A 22,129-nucleotide genomic window follows, 5' to 3' on the forward strand; every position below is an offset into this window, starting at 1 on the left:
TATGTTAAGAAATTCTCCTCTTACCTGGTACTCACACACCTAACCCATTTTTCTCTGTATAACTTGTAGCAGAAGTGTACTTTGCTCTCTCTTCTGCTCCTGGTACCTTTCGTGAACTGGTGTTACTTCATTGTACTTTTTTCCTGGGGTCTTTCCTGGACTTCCCAGCGTAGTCGACCACCATGGTTAGTCACCTGTTCCTTCTGCCTGTCCCTTTGGCCTTCTACAAGTGATTGCCCTTCTGGTTGACGGGTCTCCCTTCTCCACAGGAACATTGGTTTTCCTTCGGCTGTGGGCAGACCTTGGCTCCCGATCTAGAGAACTTGGGGAGCAGAATGCTGAGACCCCTCTCCCAGAGTTTCTGATTCGCTAGGCTTGGTTTGGCCCAGGGATTTGCATTTTTAACAGAGTTCCAAGGGATGATGATACTTGGAACCATGCTTTGAGAATTACTAGTCCAAAGATTGTTACTCTGGACAGAGATGGATAATTCCTTGCGCTTTAGAAAAGTTAAACTTTTTCTCCCCCAAATTTACTACCTAATTGATTGACTTTGTTCTCGTTGCTGACATCTGGTTTGTGTCTTACACTAGTAAACATCGAAGAAGCCGGATGAGAAAGAGGCTCCTGGTTAGTTAGGTCACCCTCTTGTGTTTCTGTGAAGTATTTCTTCTGAATACAAACATAACAGTCCATTGTGGTAAACAAGAAAAAAAGACTAAAATAAAAATTACCAATAATCTGGAAACCACTCTTAAAGGGCTAAAAGCTTATTTCTATTTTATAAAGTATTCTAAAAGAGTAAGTCTCATTATTCTTCGTTCATTGTGTTTCATACAATCATTCCTATTCATTATGTTTTATAACATTAATCACCACTGAACTATGCCCACCATTACCCTGTCTTTCCAGCTGTATACAAAGGCTGTAATCAAGCCAATATAAAATAGACATTTTTTTTAAAAGAGTAGTTCCCAAGGACTGTCTGTGTAATCAGATTTCTAACGTCCTTTCCATTCTAATAGCGATGATGCCATAATTCAAGCCACTGAACTTAGCATGACTTGAAGCTAGAGACTGTGCTTTTCAGAACTCCATCATTCAGTAAACTTCATTTATGATTAAAAAAAATAAAGGCTAGTTCTCAAACATTGTCTAGTCGGAGAACCTTTGCTCAGTAGAAATGTGCAGCCCATCAACACACAGCAGCTCTGATTGATTGAAGTAAGTCAGGGAACCTGGGGCTTCTCCATCGCCAGTCCCCACGGAGGGCTCCCCGGAGGCAGTGGATAAAGCACACGGCTGCTCACGGGAAGGCTCCAGGTCCCACTCACCCTGCTCTGCGGTAGAAAGACGTGGCAGTCGGCTTGTGGGCGTGGAACAGCCATGGAAACCAGTTGGCATCCTCCTGCACCCTTCAGTCAGTCGGAGTCAAGTTGATGGCAGTAATGGGTCAGTGGGTTACTTGCCTTTTTACATTTTTTAAGCAGCTCTATAAAACTCTCTCTTAATTTTGCCCCATAATTTACTTACATCTTACTCATAGCCATCAAGTTTTAAGCAGGTCATAGCTGCCCTTCTGAAGGACTTTCAGAGGCTGTCACTTGCACAGGAGAAAATTGTTGGTCTTTTACCCACAGAGCAGCTGATGGATTCGAACCACTTGTGTTTGAGCTGGCAGCCCAACTCCTTACCCATTAGTCCACCAGAGATCCCTAATTGACTTAACCTAGTGATTTATTCTGAACCTTTCCGTCTATTCCATTTTATTTCCTATTTGCAAATGATACTAGAGACCACCATTTGAAACCTCTAACCCTGCTCATGATTATATATATCGTAGATCTCATGCTTTATTACTGCGTGACAGCGGTTGGCAATGCTTTCATTTCCCTTCTTTTACTGCTTTTGCTTGAGAGTCATGTAGGAAGTGGGGAAGCTGCCTGCAGCCATGGCCCCTGCAGACCTGGGCAGCTCGTTGCTGTCGTCAGTACAAGAAGCTCATTCACTTAAAGACATTTCAAACTTTTCCCAGAAGTTCACATTTACAGGTCCAGGATTCCGTAGGGAACATGACAGTCTGTCCAGGAAAATGTACAGTTTTGGCAGGTAGTCTAAATTGCCCTTTCTAACTTTGCTGTAGACTCGGTTAGTTATTGGTTTTATTTGATGCCTTATTGGGTGCAGAGCTAGAGCTGGTTTCCTGCTCTTGCATCAGTTTGAATGTCTCTTTGTAAACATTTTCACTGGTTGGTCTGAATTCCTCAAACATTGCCTCAATGTGGCCTCACCATTTTAGATGGTTGTACTGCCAATCCAAACGGTCACAGTTTGAATCCACCAGCTGCTCCATGGGAGGAAGGTTGGAAGTCTCCTCCTATGTGATTTCCTGCCTTTGAAAACCCACTGGAGGGTCAGCTAAAAGTCAGTTCTAACTTGTATACAGGACCAGTGATATTAGAGTTGGAAGGTGTTTGGTGGCTTGAACCTTCCCCGGAGGCCTCCCGAAGGAAGTCCTGGTAACCTGTGTCTGAACGATGCCAGCCACAGAAGTCGTGTGGAGCAGTTCTGCTCTGAAACACATGGGCCTTCAGGAATTCAAATCAACTGGGTGACGGCTGGTACCGCCTTCAGAAATCTTTGGGGTTTTTGCTGATAGGAATGAGAAATGTCCTCATCAAACGACAGTCATCCACATTTTCTTTGTCTCCCATTGATGTATGTGCAAATGAAGCCATTTGGTTTAGTAAGTCAGTAATGCTTGGTTGTGATTGTTCATTGCATGCAGAATATGTTACAGTTTCCACAGTGTCCTAATGTCTGTAAGTAGAAAGTGCTGTCAGCCATTCACTGTCTTTACAATTAGACCTGCTGTGTGTGGTTTGTTCACAACACTTAATTAGCGGTATGTCTTCCAGCAGTTTACTTGGTAGGGTTTACCTTGTAGGGTTATCAAAAGCATCCGTGAAATGGTGTGAAAAGTGGTGAGTCCGAGGCCTGGCAGGAAATACAAGCTTGACCAATGTCGGGTCTCCTTAATCCACACACAGCAAGGTGGTTGTACTTGAGGATGGTGCCAGTCAAGTCAGCAAGGTGAAACTGTTTGCCCATGGCTCTTGTGTACCTAATAGCCTGAGTAATGGCCTGATGAGGAGACACCAGTTTTAATAGTCGCTTCAAGGCAGTCAATAACTCTCGAGGGCACGCAGGAGTTAACACATTAGACAAAGTCCCTAATTTCTGCCCGGGAGTTGTTGACTTCACTGCTGGGAGCTGGCTCATGTTTTAATTGGATTTTCCAATGTGTTGAGCGAGTCAGCAGATTTGCATTAGGCTTATTTTCAGAGAGGTTTCTGTCTAGAGAGGGGCGGCGGGGAGGGAAAACGCAGTGGGCAGTAGAGAGAGCACGTCAGAATTAACGCGAGATGACAAAGCAAGCAAACGATGTCCCTGTTAATGAGTGCAGCCTGTGCATGTGTACGTGTCTCGGGGACACCACAGGTAGAGCGGGGCGCCGGTCCTCTCTGGGGAGTAATTCACAGACACTGCGAGCTCACCGCCTGGGCTGCTCAGGCCTCAGTCAAGCAGGACAGCCACCTCCCTGGGCCCCGGACTCCACTGAGATTGGTCTTTCTCAGCCCTCAGGTCTGGAGTATAGTTGGGAAACATGCAGGCAAGTCAGCAGTTCTCCTTTAAAAAATGTACTTTCCCCATCTCTTTAAAAAGCATTTATTTTTAGGGTGAAAAACAAGTGATAAGTAGGCTAACAAATGAAGAGAATCCATCTGTTAAGATGTGTTGTTAGATGCACACCATGTTTATCGTGGCTTTGTTCACAATAGCAAGGAGTTGGAAACAGCCTAAGTGCCCATCAACAAACAAATGGATAGAGAGGCTGTGGTATATTCACACAATGGAATACTATGCTGCACTGAAAAACAAGGAACTCATGAAATATTAAAAATGGGGGAGGACAGTAGGCTGAGTGAAGTATCTCGGTCACAAAAGGACAAATACTGCATAGTGCCACTGTTGTAAAACAGGGCTGACCTCAGGGTTGGGGGAAGACTGAGAAAGATGGGTTCAGTAATGTATACTGCATTGAAACAGATGAGGGAGAAAACTATTTAAAAGGGATTTGTGATTAGGTATTTTTGTCATGACAGGGGTTCAGCAAGAAGGCTGCGTAGTGGAGTGGACTTGGGGGAGGGTTTGTAAAACAATGAAATAATTTTTCTTTTACTTTTCCAAGAGGGTAGTGTACTGGGGGGAGGGTTGGAAGGGAAGAATAGTGCAACAGTGAGTGAATGGAAATCCAAAGTCTCTGTAAATTTTCATTGACATTAATAATAAATGTTTTTAAAAAGTTGTTGTTAGGTACAATTGAGCTGGTTCCCACTCAAAGCGAACATGTGCACAGAGAAGCATTGCCAGGTCCCGTGACGTCCCCACAGTCTCCCGTGCGTTGCAGCCTGTTTCACAGTCACTCCTGTGTGCTGAACGCCTTCCATCCTTTTTATTGCTGCTAGTTGCCATTGAGTTGACCATGGCTCGTCACTGCCCTGTCCACAGTGGATCTCAGCTGTGTCCTGTGCTCCTCGTCATCTCTGAAGGATGTGAGCCCATTGCTGCAGTCACTGTGTCACTCCACCTCATGGAGAGTCTCTCTCCCTTGACTGGCTCTCTACCTGTCCAAGCTTGATGTCCTTTTCCAAGGACTGGTCCCTTTTAATGACATACCTAAAAGAAGTGAAATGAAGTTTCAACATCTGAGGCCCCAGTGAGCACCCTGACTGCCCCTTCTTGAGGACATACTTGTTTGTTCTTTTGGCAGTCCGTGATATTCCGTGTTCTTCTCTAACACCATAACTGAAAAGCATCAATCCTCCTCCTGTCACCCTTAGTCATGTCCAACTTTTAGATGCATAGCAAGTAGTTGAAAAGATCATGGCTTGAACTGGGTGCACTTTACTCCTTTAACTGGCATCATTGCTCCTTCACACCACGGAGAGGTCCTGGACAGCAGATGTTCCCAACGCAGCATGTGTCAGTTTCTTAACTGCTGCTATCTACGGCGTTGACTGTGGATCCAAGCAAGATGAAATTACTGACAGCTTCAGTCTTTGGTCTGTCATGCAGTCGACCCAGTGGTGTGGGTTTTTTGTCTTCTTGATGTTGAAATATAATCCATATTGAAGGCTGTAGTCTTTGATCTGCAGCAAGTGTTTCAGGTGTGTCATCGCCATAATGCAGGTTGTTGATGTGACTTCCTTCGATTCTAGTGTCATATTCTTGATAAAGTCCAACCTCCTGAATGATTTGCTCAGCATACAGGTATAGAGAAAGAATGCAGCCCTGACACACGCCTTTCTTGATTTTAAACCATGCAGCGTTCCTTCATACCACAGCGTTTTGGTCTAGGTAAAGGTTTCACATGAGCACAATTAAATGTTCTGGGATGCCTGTTCTTCTCAGTGCTAGCCATAATTTCTTAAGATCCACGTGGTCAAAAATGCCTTTGTATAGTCAATAAAACACAAACAGATATCCTTCTGTTACTCTCTGTCTTCAGCCAGGATCCATCTGACATCAACAATAATATCCCTGGTGCCACGGCCTCTTCTAAATCCAGCTTGAATTTCTGGCAGTTCTCTGTCAGTGTATTCTTCTAGCCATATTCTGCCCCGTATCTTGTAGAGTTTGCTACTCTTCATAAGGTTTTCAGAAGATAAAGACAGCCTTCTGCCTAATTTGTCCTACTTTAGAAGTTACAGTGAAAATGGTCCACCATGGGTAATCTTGCTGGTATTTGGAGTCCCAGTTGCATAACTTCCATCATCAGAGTGGTATGCATGCTGTCACAGTATTACAAACTGACAAATGGTGGCAAAGCAGGAAGGTATGGGGGGGGGGGCGTTAAACCAGAGCAAGAAGATGTGTGTGCCTCTTCACATAAGACGCTAGTCAACAGAGTCCTCTCCATCTGCTGGATTCTAAGGCTTTTTGTATTCCCGCAGTGTCTAAGGAATTGTGAGAAACAGAAAGATGTTTTATCAACACCAGTATTGATTGTACTCTTATTTGTTTACACAGTTGTCTTCTGCGTAGAGAATATATAAATTTCAACTTTTCCCTCTGTTATTTATTCCAAACTTGTGGCTGGGTTTGATGACTTTCCGACATGGGAATATCTCATTTGTGAGGAAGGACCTTTTACAAGGAATCTGTTTAGAAAGCATTTTTAATGTGTTGTTTGCTTAATCAAATAAGTACACATTTTCAGATGTGCTTTTCAGCGTCATGCAGACTTAAATCATGGAAAGAACTCCTATTCATTGAACTGTCGTCATTAAAGGCAAGGAAATAGACATTGAATAAATGGAAATGGAATAATCAATAGAGTTTTAATAAAAGGAATGGGAAGTAATTATGTAATACATTTGAAAAGCTTTTTAGAAAATCCATTAAAGTTGAAGGTGACTCGGGAAGTCCCTACCCCCGTATCATTCTTGAGTTACATTGGTCCTGTGGCCGTGGAGTTGTGCATTCAGTGTGTAAAAACGCTTGGCTTGGAGCCACAAGAGAATTCCTGAAAGAATTAGAAGAGGAAGGAGGTAGGGAGAAAAATGCTGGAATTCTACAAGTGTGAAGTCCTGGGATCTGTCTCCGCTGCACATCAGTAGTCTAGCAATACTCCGAAATGTTTGAGAAAATAGTGTTTCTCCTCCTTGAGATGGTAGAGGAAGGAAACACTGTTGCCCCTGGGTGTTTCCCTCCTGAAAGTTTCTGTAGAAATTGGTCTGCTTTCTCTTCACCAATCTTTGTATCTTTATAATACTCAGTTAGCTACTGTTCCATTTTCACTGAAGACACATCTTTTTTTTTTAAAAGATTTTGGTTTTAAATGACTTCTCTTCCCTGGGGAAGGTGAAAGCCCTTTGTTGTAAGCTTTTCTATTCTTGTGGCCTTTTGAGAAGACTGAATTCATAATACCCACTATTTTGCTTTCTGGTTTCCTACCAGCCCCCAAGAGCATGTGTGTGGCTGACCACAAAGAAATGCTTACTGCTTGGAGTTTTCTGCAAGCCTCTGCAGGCCACCTCCCGCCACACTCCTCGGACCTGACCATGGTGGTGACATTGAAAGAGTGAGATGAGTTAGTTGTGGGGTCATTTCATGGCTTTTGAGTACTTTTCCTTCAGAACAACTCTGAAATTGACAGTTACTCATCTGTGGTTACGTGAAAGCCTGCTTTTAGAAGGCTTTCATTTTTGTTACCTTTCGATCTGGGCGGCAGTAGCATTAATGACCCTTCATTTCACAAAATGAGTCATTGGTGAAAAGTTTAATTTAGGACTAAACTTTTAAAAGGTTCAGAATCATGGTCTACTGTCTGTTTTCTGCCTTTTGCTTTTTAAAGTAACCAGTATTTTACACAATATAAGATCTGGAAAATGTGCAGTGTGAGAAGTGTCCTCTGACCCTGCCAACCTATTTTTCCTCTCTGGAGGGAGCCAGCGTCGGCAGTTCCCTGTGTATCCTCGCAGAAGTAATGCAGGCTTGTTGTTGGGGACCCTTGGGTTGATTCCGTCGCATCACGACCAGGTAGGATGCAGTAGATGTGCCCCGTAGGGCTTTTCAGATAAAAATCTTTATGGGAACAGATTACCAGGCCTTTTTTCCCCCCTAGCAGAGCTACTAGTGGTTTTGAACTGCTGATGTTTTAGTAAGCAGCAGCACATAGGATTTACCCATTGTGCCACTAAGACTTCTTAATTTGATCGTAGATAGGGAGTCGGGGGTTTGTTTTTTCTCTTTGTATACAAATCATTATACGTGATGTTTTACCTTTCCATATCCGTGTATAAAAAGACCATCAAGAGCCTGCATTATGCAGATGACATGACCTTGCTCACTGAAACTGAGGAGGACTTAAAGTGCTTGTTGCAGAAGATCAAGGACTGCAGTCTTTGACATGTATTGCATCTAAACATCAGGAAAACACTGGGCCAGAGGATAGCATGTGATAGATGGAGAAAAATTGAAGGTGTTAACAGATCCACAATCAACATTCTTGGCACCCCTACTCAGGAAATCAAAAGATAAGTTGCATTGTGAAAATCTACTGTCAAGGACCTCTCCAGAGTACTGAAGAGCAATGATGTCAGTCTAAAGACTAAGGTGCTCCTGATCCAAACCATCATCTTCTAAATTTCTTGTTATGCATTTGAGAACTGGAGTGACTAAGGATGACAAAAGAAGAACCAATCAATGCCTTTGAACTGTGGTGCTAGATAAGAGTATCAGACATACCATGGACTGCCAAGAAAACAAGCAGGTCTGTCCTAGAGAGGGTAGAACCAGGTCGTGCCTTAGAGGCGAGTATTTTGAAATTCCATCTCATAAACTTTGGGCATAAAGTCACAGTGACGAAGTTGTCTTGTTAAAAACCCTTTGTCGTTGAAAAAGAACGACAGACTTGCCTGTTGCTGACCCCACCCTTCTGGCGATGTGCACTGGGAATCTTGTGTGTAAAATTAGTTGATGATAGTTACAGTGACTTGTGGTTAAGCCCAGGACGGGACAAGTGGAAAGGGCTAAGGAAAATGTTAAAGCCAGAAAGGAAGACTCTTCATGTTCATGGCTTCTCTCTGCACTGCCTCAGCATAATGTCTCATAGATGTAGAAAGAAACATGTATTCAGGCATGTCCTGGGGGTGAGGAGTACGCTGTGACTTTTCACATATAACTAATGTCGTCTTCACAACAGACATTCATGATTATGTGTAGTAATCTCTGTGGATGGTGAGGAGGGTCACACACGTGGCGTTTGGTGTTTTGCCTTATTCCTGACCCCACTCTCCCTCTGTACACACGTAATGTGATGATAGAGTGGACTTGGTCCTTCTGCCACCACCGCTCCGCTTCTGGATAACCAGGGTCACGATGTGGCAGTTGATCAGTCTTTCACCACTCTCCTCCTCTGCCTCTGTACACATGTAATGTCATGGTTAGATCCTGGCTGCCTCTCTCCCTAGCTTGCCAAATTAGGGTCTTTCTAGCTATCTTCTCCTGCCTGACCCTTCACACTGCAGGTAAAGTAGGGCGGATAACCAGTGATGGAGAGGATGCTTGCTGATAGATGGACTGGAAAACAAATACACCTGCATGTGAAGGAAATTACTTCTTGATTGAGGGCTCCCTAAACTTCTCAGGGATCTGGCTCTGCTGATCATCTCTTGCCATGAGTCCTCATTGCTACAGTGGGTTTCCTCATGCTATTGGGGTGTCATGGTCAGCACACTACACCGTCCATCAGTCATCGTCTTGCTTTCTGTTACTCCCCAGCAATCAACGCTTCTCCATTCCCCTTTGGTTTCCCTAAGGCTCTCTTCTGGATTGCTGGTCCATCTCCTTCTCTGTAGGCTTATGGTACCATGTGAGGGTCAAAGAAATCCAAGCCAGGTTAAGTGAGATGATGACTATGAAGCCCTATCCAGAGCTGGCTAGGTGATAAATGCTCCATGAGAACTGCAGACATGGCCAAGTTGGCACCATCTCTTGGAAACCTTATACATAACGGCCTACAGCATTCCCCAGTCCGGGACCTTATTACTGGTACGGTGGAGGTCTGTTGGTGTGCCTGGTGTCTGTTCACCTCATGAAAGATCCCTCATTTTTCCTAATCTTCTCCTGCCATGATGTCCTTTTCTATCTGTTGGTCTTTCTTGGTGATATGTCCAGAATCAAAGATCTGAAAGTGTCACCATTTTCAATTGTAGGAGCATTCTGCTGTATTTCTTCTAAGACTGGTTTCTTGGCTCTTTTGAAGTCCACAGTGTGTTCAGTGGTCTTTGCTGCCACCACAGTTTGAACTCAACACTTTGATCCCTGTGGCTCGAACAGTGGGCACTAGCTGGTTTCATTGTTATTGATGCCCTTTTTTAAAACTGTCTCTTATCTTGTGTTTACTTTGCATTTCAGCTCCAGGGTCTGAGCCACAATGTCATCTTCACCTTGGATTCCTTGTTAAAAGGAGACCTAAAGGGAGTCAAAGGAGTAAGTGTTCAGAAATTCTATTTCACTTTAACTTAAAAGAATTGATTTCTCCCCCCACCTCCTTTTAAGATCATAGTATTTTCTTTAAAAGGCACTCTGAATATTTTTTTTGGGGGGGAAAGTATTTGGAAGTGATTGATCAAAGATGTACCACTTCACATAATGTTATTGACAGAAGAACAAGATGAAAAGCTTGCTGGAAGACTGGTGGTTGGGAAGCTTGGGGTGTGAGGAAGGGTCTCCATGCAGTTCTGGGCTTTGTAGTGATTTCCTGACTATGGGCTGGGCTCTCAGAGCCTCCACCTGGTTCATCAACAGAACAGGACTACACTCCTTGTTACCATGTGTAGTAGTGCATGTATAATGTATTGTTGTTGTTATGTACCATCAACTTGGAGCCGACCCGTAGCTTACCATCCAGCAGGCTTTCAGAGGCAGTAAATCACACGGGAAGAGATTGCCTGTCTTTCTCCTGCAGGGTAGCTCGTCAGTTCAAACCATATACCTTTGTACCTTTACTTCATCAGCACAGTTCCTTCCCACGGAGCCATCAGACCTCCCTATGGATAATGTGTGGAACATACGTAATAATATTTTGATTAAGATACTACAGTAATACCCCCTGTTCCATGGTTTCCATGACCCACGATCAACCCAGTGCCTAGATGGAAATATTTTAAGTTCTGCACTGACCTGAGTAGCATGATGAAATCTTGTGTTGACCCACACAATCCCAGAGCCAGCTTCCTTCACCTTTACCAGATGTGTTAACACTGTTTTCTTGCCTGCCCCCACTCCCCGTATGTGTTGTATGAATAGAGAAAACATAGTAAATCTAGAGTTCAGTATTCACTGGTGGTCTAAGAACATGTCCCCACAGATAACGGTGCTACTATAGCCCAGAATCATTCCATAACCTTAAGCAAAATTAAACAGAATTTTTAATTCTTTTTCTTTTCTAAGGATCTCAAGAAGCCATTTGACAAAGCGTGGAAAGATTATGAGACAAAGTTGTAAGTGTTTTTATTTTGCTTAAGTCTGTTTTTTAAGGTAGTTGTAAGGATTTCACACTTTATGCTACCACCCCATTATTTCTCTATCCTTTTTGGTCTAAAAAAGTTAGTACAGTGTAGTCAGTGTTTATGTTTTCATAAATGTGTAAATATACCTACTCCTCTCTTTTATCACCTATCTCATTAGCCTGTGTTTTGCATATTAATGACATACATCTAGCAGTAGCGAATATCAAGGTTGCCAGGTGAGTAATGCTGGCCGTGACGTGGAGGTCACGGTCCGTTTGACCGAACCGTGGTTGTCAGTTATGAAATGACATCCCCCCCTCCACTGTCCACATATCACATTGATTGGCACTAATAGCCTGGTCTTTGAAACCTGACCATGTCATTGAGTGAGGAGTAAGTTGACAACCCAAATGATATATAAAGATTGGACTTCTGTTCTTTTCTTAGGTGAAATTGCCATATTTCTTCACTTACTTAATTTTATGTGGCTCTCAAATGATTTTTTTTTTCTCTAACAGATAATCAAACAGCTGTCAACAGTATTTGTTGAGAAAATGCCCTGTACATGTCATCAGATGGTTATGTGTCTTTTACCATTACCTGAGTGGTCAGTTCCTTCTTTCTCTCCCAGGAGCTTCCTTCCAGAGCTCGGTAGATCAGCAGTTCCCTCTCTTGATGGTAGATTGTATTTATTCCTCTTTTCTGGTCCAGGCCCAGCTTTTGCTTGGACACTTCCTTCAGGGGCTTCTAGGAAACAGCTGTAAAGGTCTCAGAATGTCCGGAATATGCATTCTGTCACCACACAAATGAGAATCTGACTAACAAGAGAAGCATTTTCTCAAAATGCTGAGGTGGTTCCAGAATTTCTTCCGCTGCTTATGAAACAGCTGATCCTTTTCTGATTCTCATTTCTTTATGACTTTTTTTGGAAGAAGAAGATTTTTTTTCCAGTAAAAAATATTTCCTGTCTTGTTTACAACAGAATCTGTGACGTCTCTGTATGTGCCCTGGTACATTGACCTTTCACAGGTGCTTTTGAGACCTGGGAAATGTTCTTCTAATGCCTGGTCTGTTGCTGTCACTCTTCCCTAACTCCTCTTTCTAAGTCTGTTGTATAGAACTGAACTTCTAGATTGTTCTAAAATCGTCTTTTCTTTCTGTTCTGTCATGTTTTCTATTTTTTAGATTATTCAGTGTTTCCACCCATTTTTTCTTCACTGTTTTCCACTGTTATTTTAGCTAACTTTTTTAGTTTTGACAGTCATGTTTTAAATTTCTCTAAGTTCCTTTTCTCAATCGGATTTTTTTTGTCTTGTTTTGTTTTGATGTGTTGTGGTTGTTTTCCTTTGTTGTAGTAATTTCTTTTTTCCAAAGATAAAATATTTCCAGCCTCTGAGGATTCAGTTATATTTTATTTACAATGTATCTGCTTGCTTCCTTGTCTCTCTCTGTCTGTTCTTGGTTCCTGCCTGGACCAGCCATCTGCATTTCCAGTTAGAGCGCTTGAAATATCTGGTGCGTGAGCACCGTTTGTCGCACAGAGAGCACTCCTTTAGGTTTGGGGTGCCAGAGTCCAGAGGTCTGTCTTCTAGACTGTTAGTCCTTCTGCCCCACATGGTGATTGTAGATGGTGGTTTTCTGAACTCTGGCTGCAGGGAGAGGTGTGGAGGCCCACACTGCAGGGTAAAGGTTCTCTCTCACTCTTCCAGTCCTGTTCTTCAAAATAATTTCTTAAATTCTCTCATCCCTTTTTGTATCCAGCTCTTCTCAGCTTTGGGATTTGGTGTTTTATTTTTAAAGAAAGCTGAGGTTTACTATCTTTCTGGTAAAATCTCTGCCATTTTACAGCATTGGCTGCCAGGCTGTCAGGATTAAAGAGTTACTTACAGAGAGTATTAGAGTGAATCTCAGCCAGGGTTGTGGTACATTGGCCATTGGGCTCATGGGTTGGATTTCCCATGACATTTGTCTATGTACAGGGATACTCTAGCTTTCTTTGTAATTTATTTTTCCCTACTAACACCACTTAAAAGATGATTTGAAGGCCAAATCAAGTCATCTTTGCATTCAGAGTTAGAAATTACAGACATTTTTTGAAAGTTAAATGGACTTTTGGAATGAGGACTGTGATTATTTGTGCTGTTACCAGAGTGTCAGCTGTTAAAGACAATAGCAGCCTGGCGTGTACTTGCTCCTCGTGTACACGCTCATCGTAAGCCTTGTTCCTTATTTTCCTGATTCCTTCTGGTGCCTTCTCCGACTGATGAAGGTTTCCATGGATTCCAAATTATACCTCGGGATCTCTTTTAATCTTTATTTTGTACAGTCTAATGCCAAGTGGCTGAATGGTTTCAGTGTGTTATTGGGATTTAGAAATTGCCCAAGCTTGGAGGAATATTCTCAATTACCTTTAATTAGTTCTTATGCATTTCTATAAAAAAGACCATTAAATAGCATAATGGTCTTCGAAAAGTTCTAATTCTCACAGTGTGTATGTTACAAGGAAATATCTTGAGATTCCTCAGCCTTATAGCTTCGAAATCAAGGGAAGGTAAATTATCAAATTGTCTCCTTGCCAACCAAAATGTAAAAGAATTGATGTGAATCAACCCAAGTGTGAGATCAAAGTGAAGATGTAAGACGTTTCCCAAACCAAAATCCGTACAAGTTCTCTTTGAACTGGGTGCGATGTTTGCTTCTGCCTGATGCTACCCAGCATTCTTAGCTGTAATAATTAAGAACTAGACAAATTCCTGGGTGATGCAGACAGTTAACTTACTTGGCTGCCGACCAGAGATTGGAGGTTCAGCTCCACCCAGCATCATCTCAGAAGAGACGATTGAGCAGTAGGTTCCCAGTAAGTCAGCATTGAAGACGCCGTGGGCTCTGGAGACTCGGGCTCAGCCCCTCGTGTTGGCTCCAGCCCGGAGCGACCTTCCCTCAGGCTGTGCATCGCAGCAGCGGCGGGGAGACGTTGCCGCCTCTTTCTCCCAGAGCCACATGCTCACAAGACCATCAGGTCGCGTCTACAGCAACTGCTTTAGTTGTTAAGTGGTTTAAGTTGTTAAAGGAAAAGAGATGTGCGCCTTTTTGTTGTTGGTTGCTGGCTCAGTGATGACGTCTCGGTTCGTTACAGCACAAAAATCGAGAAGGAGAAGAGAGAGCACGCCAAGCAGCACGGGATGATCCGTACGGAGATCACGGGGGCTGAGATCGCGGAGGAGATGGAGAAGGAGAGGCGCCTCTTCCAGCTGCAAATGTGTGAAGTAAGAACCAGCCCTGCAGATACGTTCCTGGCGTTTCCCTCTGTAACCTCCTGCTAGACCCCGGTTTTTCTAGATTAAGAGCTGGCCATGAGGGGACATTTTCTTAAGGAATCTAATCTCCTTTTTCTCCAAGCCTTTTGGGATCCGCCATTTGACTGGTGTCTCATTATGAGCTTTGGTACTGTGGGGCTCCTTAAGCCCAAACAGGAGTCTTTGGTGAGCACTTTAATACTGCTTGTGAGTGATCACTGGGGGGATAAATTGATGGGAATAACATTGGTGAATCGTAAAATTTTACTGGTATAAGTTCTGAGCATGTTTTTTTAACCATATGCTCAATTTGAATGGAAGCTCAATGAAATTGTCATTTCAGAAGTCTGAATTCATGGGGGGAAAGCTGTGGAAGCATGTGCCTTAAAGCTAGACCTGCCTGTGCTTCTCAAACTTGGTTCCGTCGAACACTAGCACTCCTTGACCAAGATACCAGTAGGTTCTGACTGGGCCGTTAAGGAGTGAATTCCTTTTGCAGCTTTCAGAGAAAATGAAAGTGGAGACAGTTTCCCTTACCTGCTGGTGAACACTTGCACACAGTGAAACAAGTGGACACCACAAGCAGTGCCATCAGAAAATCTTGACCGCAAAAACTTTGTTAACCACATAAATTGATGAAAACACAAATTGGTTCTTTGTAATTTGATCTTTCCTTAATAAGCAGCGAAAATTCTTTTTAAAGAAGTTTTGCCATTAGGGAGCTCTGGTGACCTAGTGGCAAGAAGCTGCACTGCAATCCCAGAGAAGCAGTTCGAATCCACCAGATGCTGTGCTGGAGAAGGAGGGACAATATCCTCCTGTACCAGTCAGATCCGATTTGACAGTACAATCACAAAAAAATTTTTTTTTTAAAAAAAAAAAGGTATTTTGCAGAAACCTGAAAATTTCGTATCCTAAGATAAAGGGAATATTGTTCTAGTGGAACAGGCCACCTTCATGTCTTTTACTCTGTGAACTGTGAGTTTGAGACCCACTGCGCCAGGGGAAATCAAGTCAGCCGTTCTAAAATGTTTTGCAGTGTTTTACTTTTGCCTGTCGAGAAAGCGCATCAGAAAACTTGATGCGGTGCTAACATTCTAACAGAGCCCTTCATCTTACACACATTGTGATCGTGCTGAGTCAGCGTTGTGTAGATGACGCCCACCTGCTCTCGAGGTCACCTGAGACACATCAACTTGTGCTGATGCACCACTGATGTTCAGAGAACCCCGTGTGTAATTAGCGACATAAAGTTACTTTTTTTTTTTTTTATTTCCACAGTATCTCATTAAAGTTAATGAAATCAAGACCAAAAAAGGCGTGGACCTGCTGCAGAATCTTATCAAGTATTATCATGCACAATGCAAGTAAGTAGGATACTACAGTCCTTGTTCACATCAAGAACTCACACTAGGCAGCTTGTAGACTGATCGGAAATAGCATCTTGCAAGCTCTCCCCTGGACCGGACAGTCTGTGAGCTCAGTGCATGTGCATTGACTCCCCATCACCGAAGTGCCTTCCTGGTGGCCCCCTCTCCTCCAGTCTCCTTTCTTCGTCATTTTACCTGTTGTTGGATTATTTGCATTCCCACCTGGAGTTATTTTTCATCATTTCAGTGGAGTGAAATACTCTGGGCGTTAACGTGCGTTTCACAGTCACAGCAGGCTTCCCGTGTAGCTGGAGTTGGCTTGTGAGGCCTGCATCATTCTGCACCGGCACCGTTTTACTTCGCAGTGTGACCTTTGTATGATGCCTGGATTTCTGTGGCATCCTCTTTGCTGATTGCTTTATTGCTGGTTTAACTTTGATTTCCTCATTGGTTTAAACTTTCCTTTGTTTTCTGATAAAGTCTTTGTGTGAAAATGTGCCAGTTACTATTAAAGTCTGTGTTCTTTGGTAGAAGTCCTGGGGAAATAGTGCCAGGACCTTCTAGAGTGATCCAGAGAACTCTAACATCCTTAACTGGAATAAGGTGAAGGCCGTGTGCACTAGACAAAAGTGTTTATTCTCTGTGATCATCACTCTAATTCTTTTAATAGCATGTATCTAGGAACATCTTTGTGTTTGACTGAAATATTTAAGGGAGTCAGCACTAACATTATAGAGAAAACGTAACACTTGAGACAGATCTGAGTTCAAATCCTGCCTCTGCAACTGAGCCACTTTTGTTAATTTATTTCTCTGAACGTCAGTATCCTCATCTGTCTGGTGTTTTGCAGCATAGCACCACCTCATAGGTTTAATGTGAAGATGAGAAATAAAACAAAGCCTGTGGCCTACTTAGCCCGGTACCTGCTAAAATGTACGTACTAATCTTAGGATGGCACTAAGACGCTCTAAAAATCAACCATTCATTCATTCATATCATTTATTTTCTAGGACCCTCTGCAGAAAAGAGTTTTTAAAGGTCAGGCTATTTTTAGAAGTTTTTTCATTTTTCTCTTTTCAAAGTAAATTCTATTTTGAACATGTTTAATAAATGGAAACAGCGTCCACATTTATAAAATAACATTTGACTACTAATGCCTTATCCTGATGCCTTATCCACTGACCTTTGGCCTCAAGAGGGGACAGTTAGGGAACCTTGGACTGTGAGTCTGCTAATTCCATTTTGGAGTCAAATTTTTGGCTAGTTAGTGCTTCCCCACCAGCACATCTTCAGGTGAAATTTTTAGTCTTTCATCGAGTTCTGGTCTTCTAAGAATATTTTATTGCTTTGGCACTTTCTACAGAAATAAGTGCAATTCTTTGTCTTTTCTGTCACAGTACTTGAGCAGCAAAGCTGTGTTTTACCAAATTTTGACAATTTCTTTTTACCTCTGGTTTTGTAAAGTTCTACTGTAGAGAAGAGGCTACTGTAGATCTTGACCTACAAAAACATGAGTTCTCCAAAATAGAAGGTGACTATAAAATATACAGATATTAGGCTTCACCAGTAAAGGCAAAGACGAAACAAAACCCCAGCAAATTGGCTGCAGCTGCTTCCTTTTGTTCTCTCTCTTTGTTTTACCTGTTCCTTAATATTTCTTAATGTCCTGGCAAAGACCAGACGTTTGTTGGGTTTTACCCTCAGTAGTTAATCATTGGATACAGAAAGTAATTCATATCCATCAGTAATTAGAATGGGGCTGGGCATTGGCAAGAGAACCATAGGGTACCCAGAGAGAGACTCCTGGTCAGGGAGATGAAGGGGGCTTTTTTGAGAAGCCAGAGCTCCTGGGATTGGATTTGAGGATGGATGGATGGATGGATGGATGGATGGATGGATGGATGGATAGATAGGTAGATAGAAAGGGGCTGTTGAAATCTGGCAGGAGAATCTCTTCTCAAGCCAGAGAGAAGGCGGTGGAAAGAAACCCTACTCAATCCAGTGGGGACCTGAAAAGATGGGATGTTTATTGGTGGACATGGATCAATGGTGATTCATTTTATTCCTGTGTATGCAATTGATACTGTGAAACACAATGAAAATAGAGGACTTCATGAAACAAAGTATATATTAATTTTTATGTGAATCAATATAAAAGAATTTTTTTAAAAAACTGCCACAAGAGGACAGGTATTCTAAGTTATTAAGTAGCAGAGCTGGATTATAACAGAATTAAACCATAAATTGACCCCAGGAAACAAGCCAAGAGTTTTTTCTTTCAGGGACTGGGTTGTTGTTTTTTCTACTTGGCAGTCAGTCTCTCAAAACTCTTGATGACTCTGTAGTGCACCTGAGACGCATCCTCTCCTTAGCGTTTATAATGAATACCTACCTAGCTCAGTCCCCAAAATGAAGTCAGTCAGTACAAATCCGGTGATGCTCGACGGTGAGTCTGCTCTGGTAAACCCTGCACAGTCGTAACACTCCAGAGTGGATGCCACTGCTGTGTGGAAACACAAAGGCAGCTGAAAAGGAAAGCTTTAGCTTTTTTACTAATTCCACCTCACCCAGATGAATGACTTCTTACTTTCAGATGTGTGAGCACTGTGGGTAATAAGTCATTTTCAAAACAAGCATATTACGCTACCCCTCGCACACACCTGTCACCCCTGGCACCAAGTCACATAATGCTCTCCACAGGAAAGCCCTCATAGGCTTCTTTTATCATCTTTGATTTTGCAGATAGTACCAATAGCTGACATTTACCATGAGCTGTCAAAGGCCAGTGTCTATTGGCTCTGCCTGAGTTTACTCATTCCATTTTCACAGTAATCAGGAAATTGAGGCTGACAAAGGCTTAGTAACTTCCCCACAGTCACATCCAGCCCTTTAGTAAATGCTCAGTAAGTGTTTGTCAAGATAGAAAAAGAAAACGGAAGCAAACAAAGGAAAACAACAGATACATTGGACTTAAAATTAAAGCCCATATAGTGTGTGTGGCAGGAAATATTTCCTTATCTGATTAAGCTTTGACTTTCAGAATTTATGAGGTACTCTTAAAACTCAGCAATTAAAAAAACCAAACAAACACAAACTTAACAATCAAGGGTAACAGAATTTTAGAGTGGGCAAAGGATTTAAGTAGATGTTTCCTAAGTAGATGCTGCTGTTAAGTACCGCCCAGTTGGCGCAGGCTCAGATCCAAACCTTGGCTGAACCTGAACCATCATCGTCTGTGTTACATGGAGTCACATTGTTGCAGGCACTCCTTGACTCCTTCTCTGCTTTGCTGGCCCCACTCGATAACATGCTCAGAGTACGTGAGCCTGCACATGACCATGGCAGGTACTCCCCAGCATTAATCATTAACCTGCTTCGATTACTCTAAGTTTTAAAAAGTGTAACCGCATACATTCTGGCAAAAATGTGGAGGAACTGGAATCCTCATACATTACTGATAAAAAGATAAACTTTAAAGAGTAATTTGGTGATTCCGCAAAAGACTAAAAATAGAGTGACCATATGATCATATAACATCTCAGAAATATAACCAGGAGAATTTTAAACATATATGTCCATGCAAAGTCTTATGTATAATTTTGTTCATAGTAGCATTATTCATAACAGTCAAGAAGAGGTAACAGCCCACATATCAACAGGGAAATGGGTTACCGCCTGATAATGGAATAGTATTCAGTCTTGGAAAGGAATGAAGCCTTTAGGCAAACTCCAACATTGGCGGACCTTTAAAACATCATGCTAGGTGAAAGTTATTGTTCAGTATTATTCAATTAGAACCAGACGCTCCAGAGGCAATAAATCACACGGGAAGAGATTGCCCATCTTCTGGTAAGTTCCAACCATCTCCTTTGGGTTGGCAGTACAGCTCCTTACCCACTAGACCGCCACCTTCCTCACGTGAAAGTTGTTGCTCGGCGCTGTCAAGTCCAATTCGTAGCAACCCTGTGAGCAGCAGATCTGAGCCCTGTCCTCTCCTGTGCCGTCCTCACAATCTCAGATGCACTCGAGCCCGCTGCAGTTACTGTAGCAGTCCTCCTAATTGAGGGTCTTCCTCTCCTTCACTGTCCCTCCACTTTTCCAAGCATGATGTCCTTTTCCAAGGAATAGCTTCTCCTGACAACCTAGTCAGAGTATACAAGACAAAGCTTCACCATTGTTGCCCTCAAGAAGCATGCAGGCTTCACCTTCTCCGAGGCACACCTGTTTGTTCTTTGGGAGTCCATAAGATATTGAGTACTCTTCTCCAGCACCACAGTTCAAAGGCACCGGTAGTTCTGTCATCCTTAGTCATTGTCCAGCTCTCAGGTGCATAGCAGGTGATTTGGAGATGCCCCTGACTGCAGACTTTCACAGAGTAATACATCTCCAGATCTCACTGCCTGTACCAGGAGTGTTGATTGTGGATACAAGTAAATGAAGCTGTTGACAGTTTCAGTCTTTTCTCTATCTATCATGATGTTGCCTATTGATCCAGTAGTGAGAATTTTTATATATGTTGAGATGCAATCCGTCTTGAAGGCCACACAGTCTTTGATCTTCTCCAGCAAGTGCTTCAAGTCCTCCTCACTCTCAGCAACCAGGATTGTGTCATCTGCATAATGAAGGATATTGATGAATCTTCCTCCAGTCCTGATGACTTTCATGGTTGGAACATGGACTGTATGAAGTGTGACTGTTAGGAAGCTGAAAGTTGTGAAATTGAAATGGCACACGTGAACATTGGCGTTCTGGGCATTGGTGAGCTGAGATGGGCTGCCTGTGGCCGCTTAGAACCAGACAATCACATGATGGGCTATACTAGGGATGAAAACAAGGAGAACAGTGCTGCATTCACAGTTAAAAAAAGACAACTTCACGTTCTGTCCTAAAGTACAATTTTTGAGTGGTAGGATATTATCCATGTACATACACATACAAGGAAAATCTGTTACTGTGACTATTATTCAAATGTGCACATTAATAGCTTAAGCCAATGAGGAAGAATTTGAAGACTGTAACTAAATTTTTCAGTCTGAAATTGACCCATTTCATACAGTTAAGATTTGCTAATGATAATTAATGACTAGAATACTGAAGTTGAAAACAATGAAAAAGGAATGGTTGTCAGAAAGTACAGACGTGACTGAAGCAAGGCTGGAAATAAAAGAATCAAATTTTGTATGTTCAGTAACTTAATCATTACAAATACCTTTTTTAAAAAATGCAATTACACCTGGACCTCGCTAGGTGGACTCCATAGGAATCAGAGTGACCACATCTGTGGAAAGGCTCATTAGAGAAGCTCCGTGTCAGTGGTGAGAGCCAGGCTAGGGGCTAAATGTGGAACAGACTGTCATTTTCTCATGTGCAATTTCAAATAGAAATTTAAAATATTAAAAACTCATAAGAACCAAAATATGATCTTGGGTTTATCCCACCTGAATTAAAAATCATCTGAAGAATAGGTCTGAAACATTGAACACATACATGAAAGTAGCAGCTACAAAAGACTTAGAAAGTAGTTAAGTAGTTGACAGGAATGTGGGGTGGAATGAGTTTGAAGTGTGAAAAGGAGTAGAGTTCCTCTTGAGGTGCTAGAAATACTCTGGAATTAGGTATTAGCAACAGTTTTGAGTTAATGGTTACACAGCATTGTTATGATAATAAAAACCATTGAATTATATATACCCTGTAAAAGGGTGAGCCTTTGTTTCTTGAACTTTGTCTCCTATTTTATTTTTTTAAGTAGAGACGCAAAACTGAGGCAAAAAAAAGACCCATGCCCTCAGGACCCTCAGGTAGGAAGTGACAGAGCCCAGTCGAGAACCCTAGACCTCTGTTGTTAGTCCAGCACACCACTGTCTGCTGTCTCTTTGATATGTATTGTCAAAACGGATTATTACACTCTGGAAGATAATTTCCATGCTGATGTAGGGTAGCCTGGCTTCTTTTGAATAGAAGAATAATAGACTATCTTGAGCCTTTTCAGCCTCTAGCCCAATATCAAACACTACTTTGTAAACACTGATGCTAAACACTGTGACACTGATATGTCAGCTGTGATAATGGTCACCCATGGTGGACAGTGTTTGGTGGAGCTTCCCAATTAAAACAAGCTTGGAAGCAGGAGTGGCATCCACTTCTGAAATGGCTTGCCTCCGGAAACCCTATGAACAGTGCTCAGGTCTTTTGCTCACAGGTTCACTGAGTCCTCTATGACTCGACGGCACTTAACAACAAACCACACCACGCATCTTATGTGATAAAGGGAGTGAAGGAGACATGCCTGTCTTTGTCTAAAGTTGAAAAGAACCACAGTGTTGGCAGGAAGCTGTAGTACAATCCCGAAGGCACACTGAGTCCACCAGCTGCTCCGTGGGAG

At 42.5% G+C, this 22,129-nt stretch overlaps 1 protein-coding gene across 1 annotated transcript in view; it reads left to right on the top strand.

Annotated features, from left to right (window-relative positions):
- Nucleotides 1-22,129, top strand: part of ASAP1 (ArfGAP with SH3 domain, ankyrin repeat and PH domain 1) — a 270,638-nt gene that overhangs the window by 167,597 nt on the left and 80,912 nt on the right. Inside the window, exons 4-7 of the mRNA XM_006879286.1 lie at nucleotides 9,985-10,059; nucleotides 11,023-11,072; nucleotides 14,218-14,347; nucleotides 15,659-15,744. Coding sequence (XP_006879348.1) covers nucleotides 9,985-10,059; nucleotides 11,023-11,072; nucleotides 14,218-14,347; nucleotides 15,659-15,744 — 341 coding nt within the window. The remainder of the gene's footprint in view (nucleotides 1-9,984; nucleotides 10,060-11,022; nucleotides 11,073-14,217; nucleotides 14,348-15,658; nucleotides 15,745-22,129) is intronic.

The sequence above is a fragment of the Elephantulus edwardii genome, unplaced genomic scaffold, assembly GCF_000299155.1.
Source record: "Elephantulus edwardii isolate Elephantulus edwardi_28Jun2011 unplaced genomic scaffold, EleEdw1.0 scaffold00003, whole genome shotgun sequence".
Classification (NCBI taxonomy): domain Eukaryota; kingdom Metazoa; phylum Chordata; class Mammalia; order Macroscelidea; family Macroscelididae; genus Elephantulus; species Elephantulus edwardii.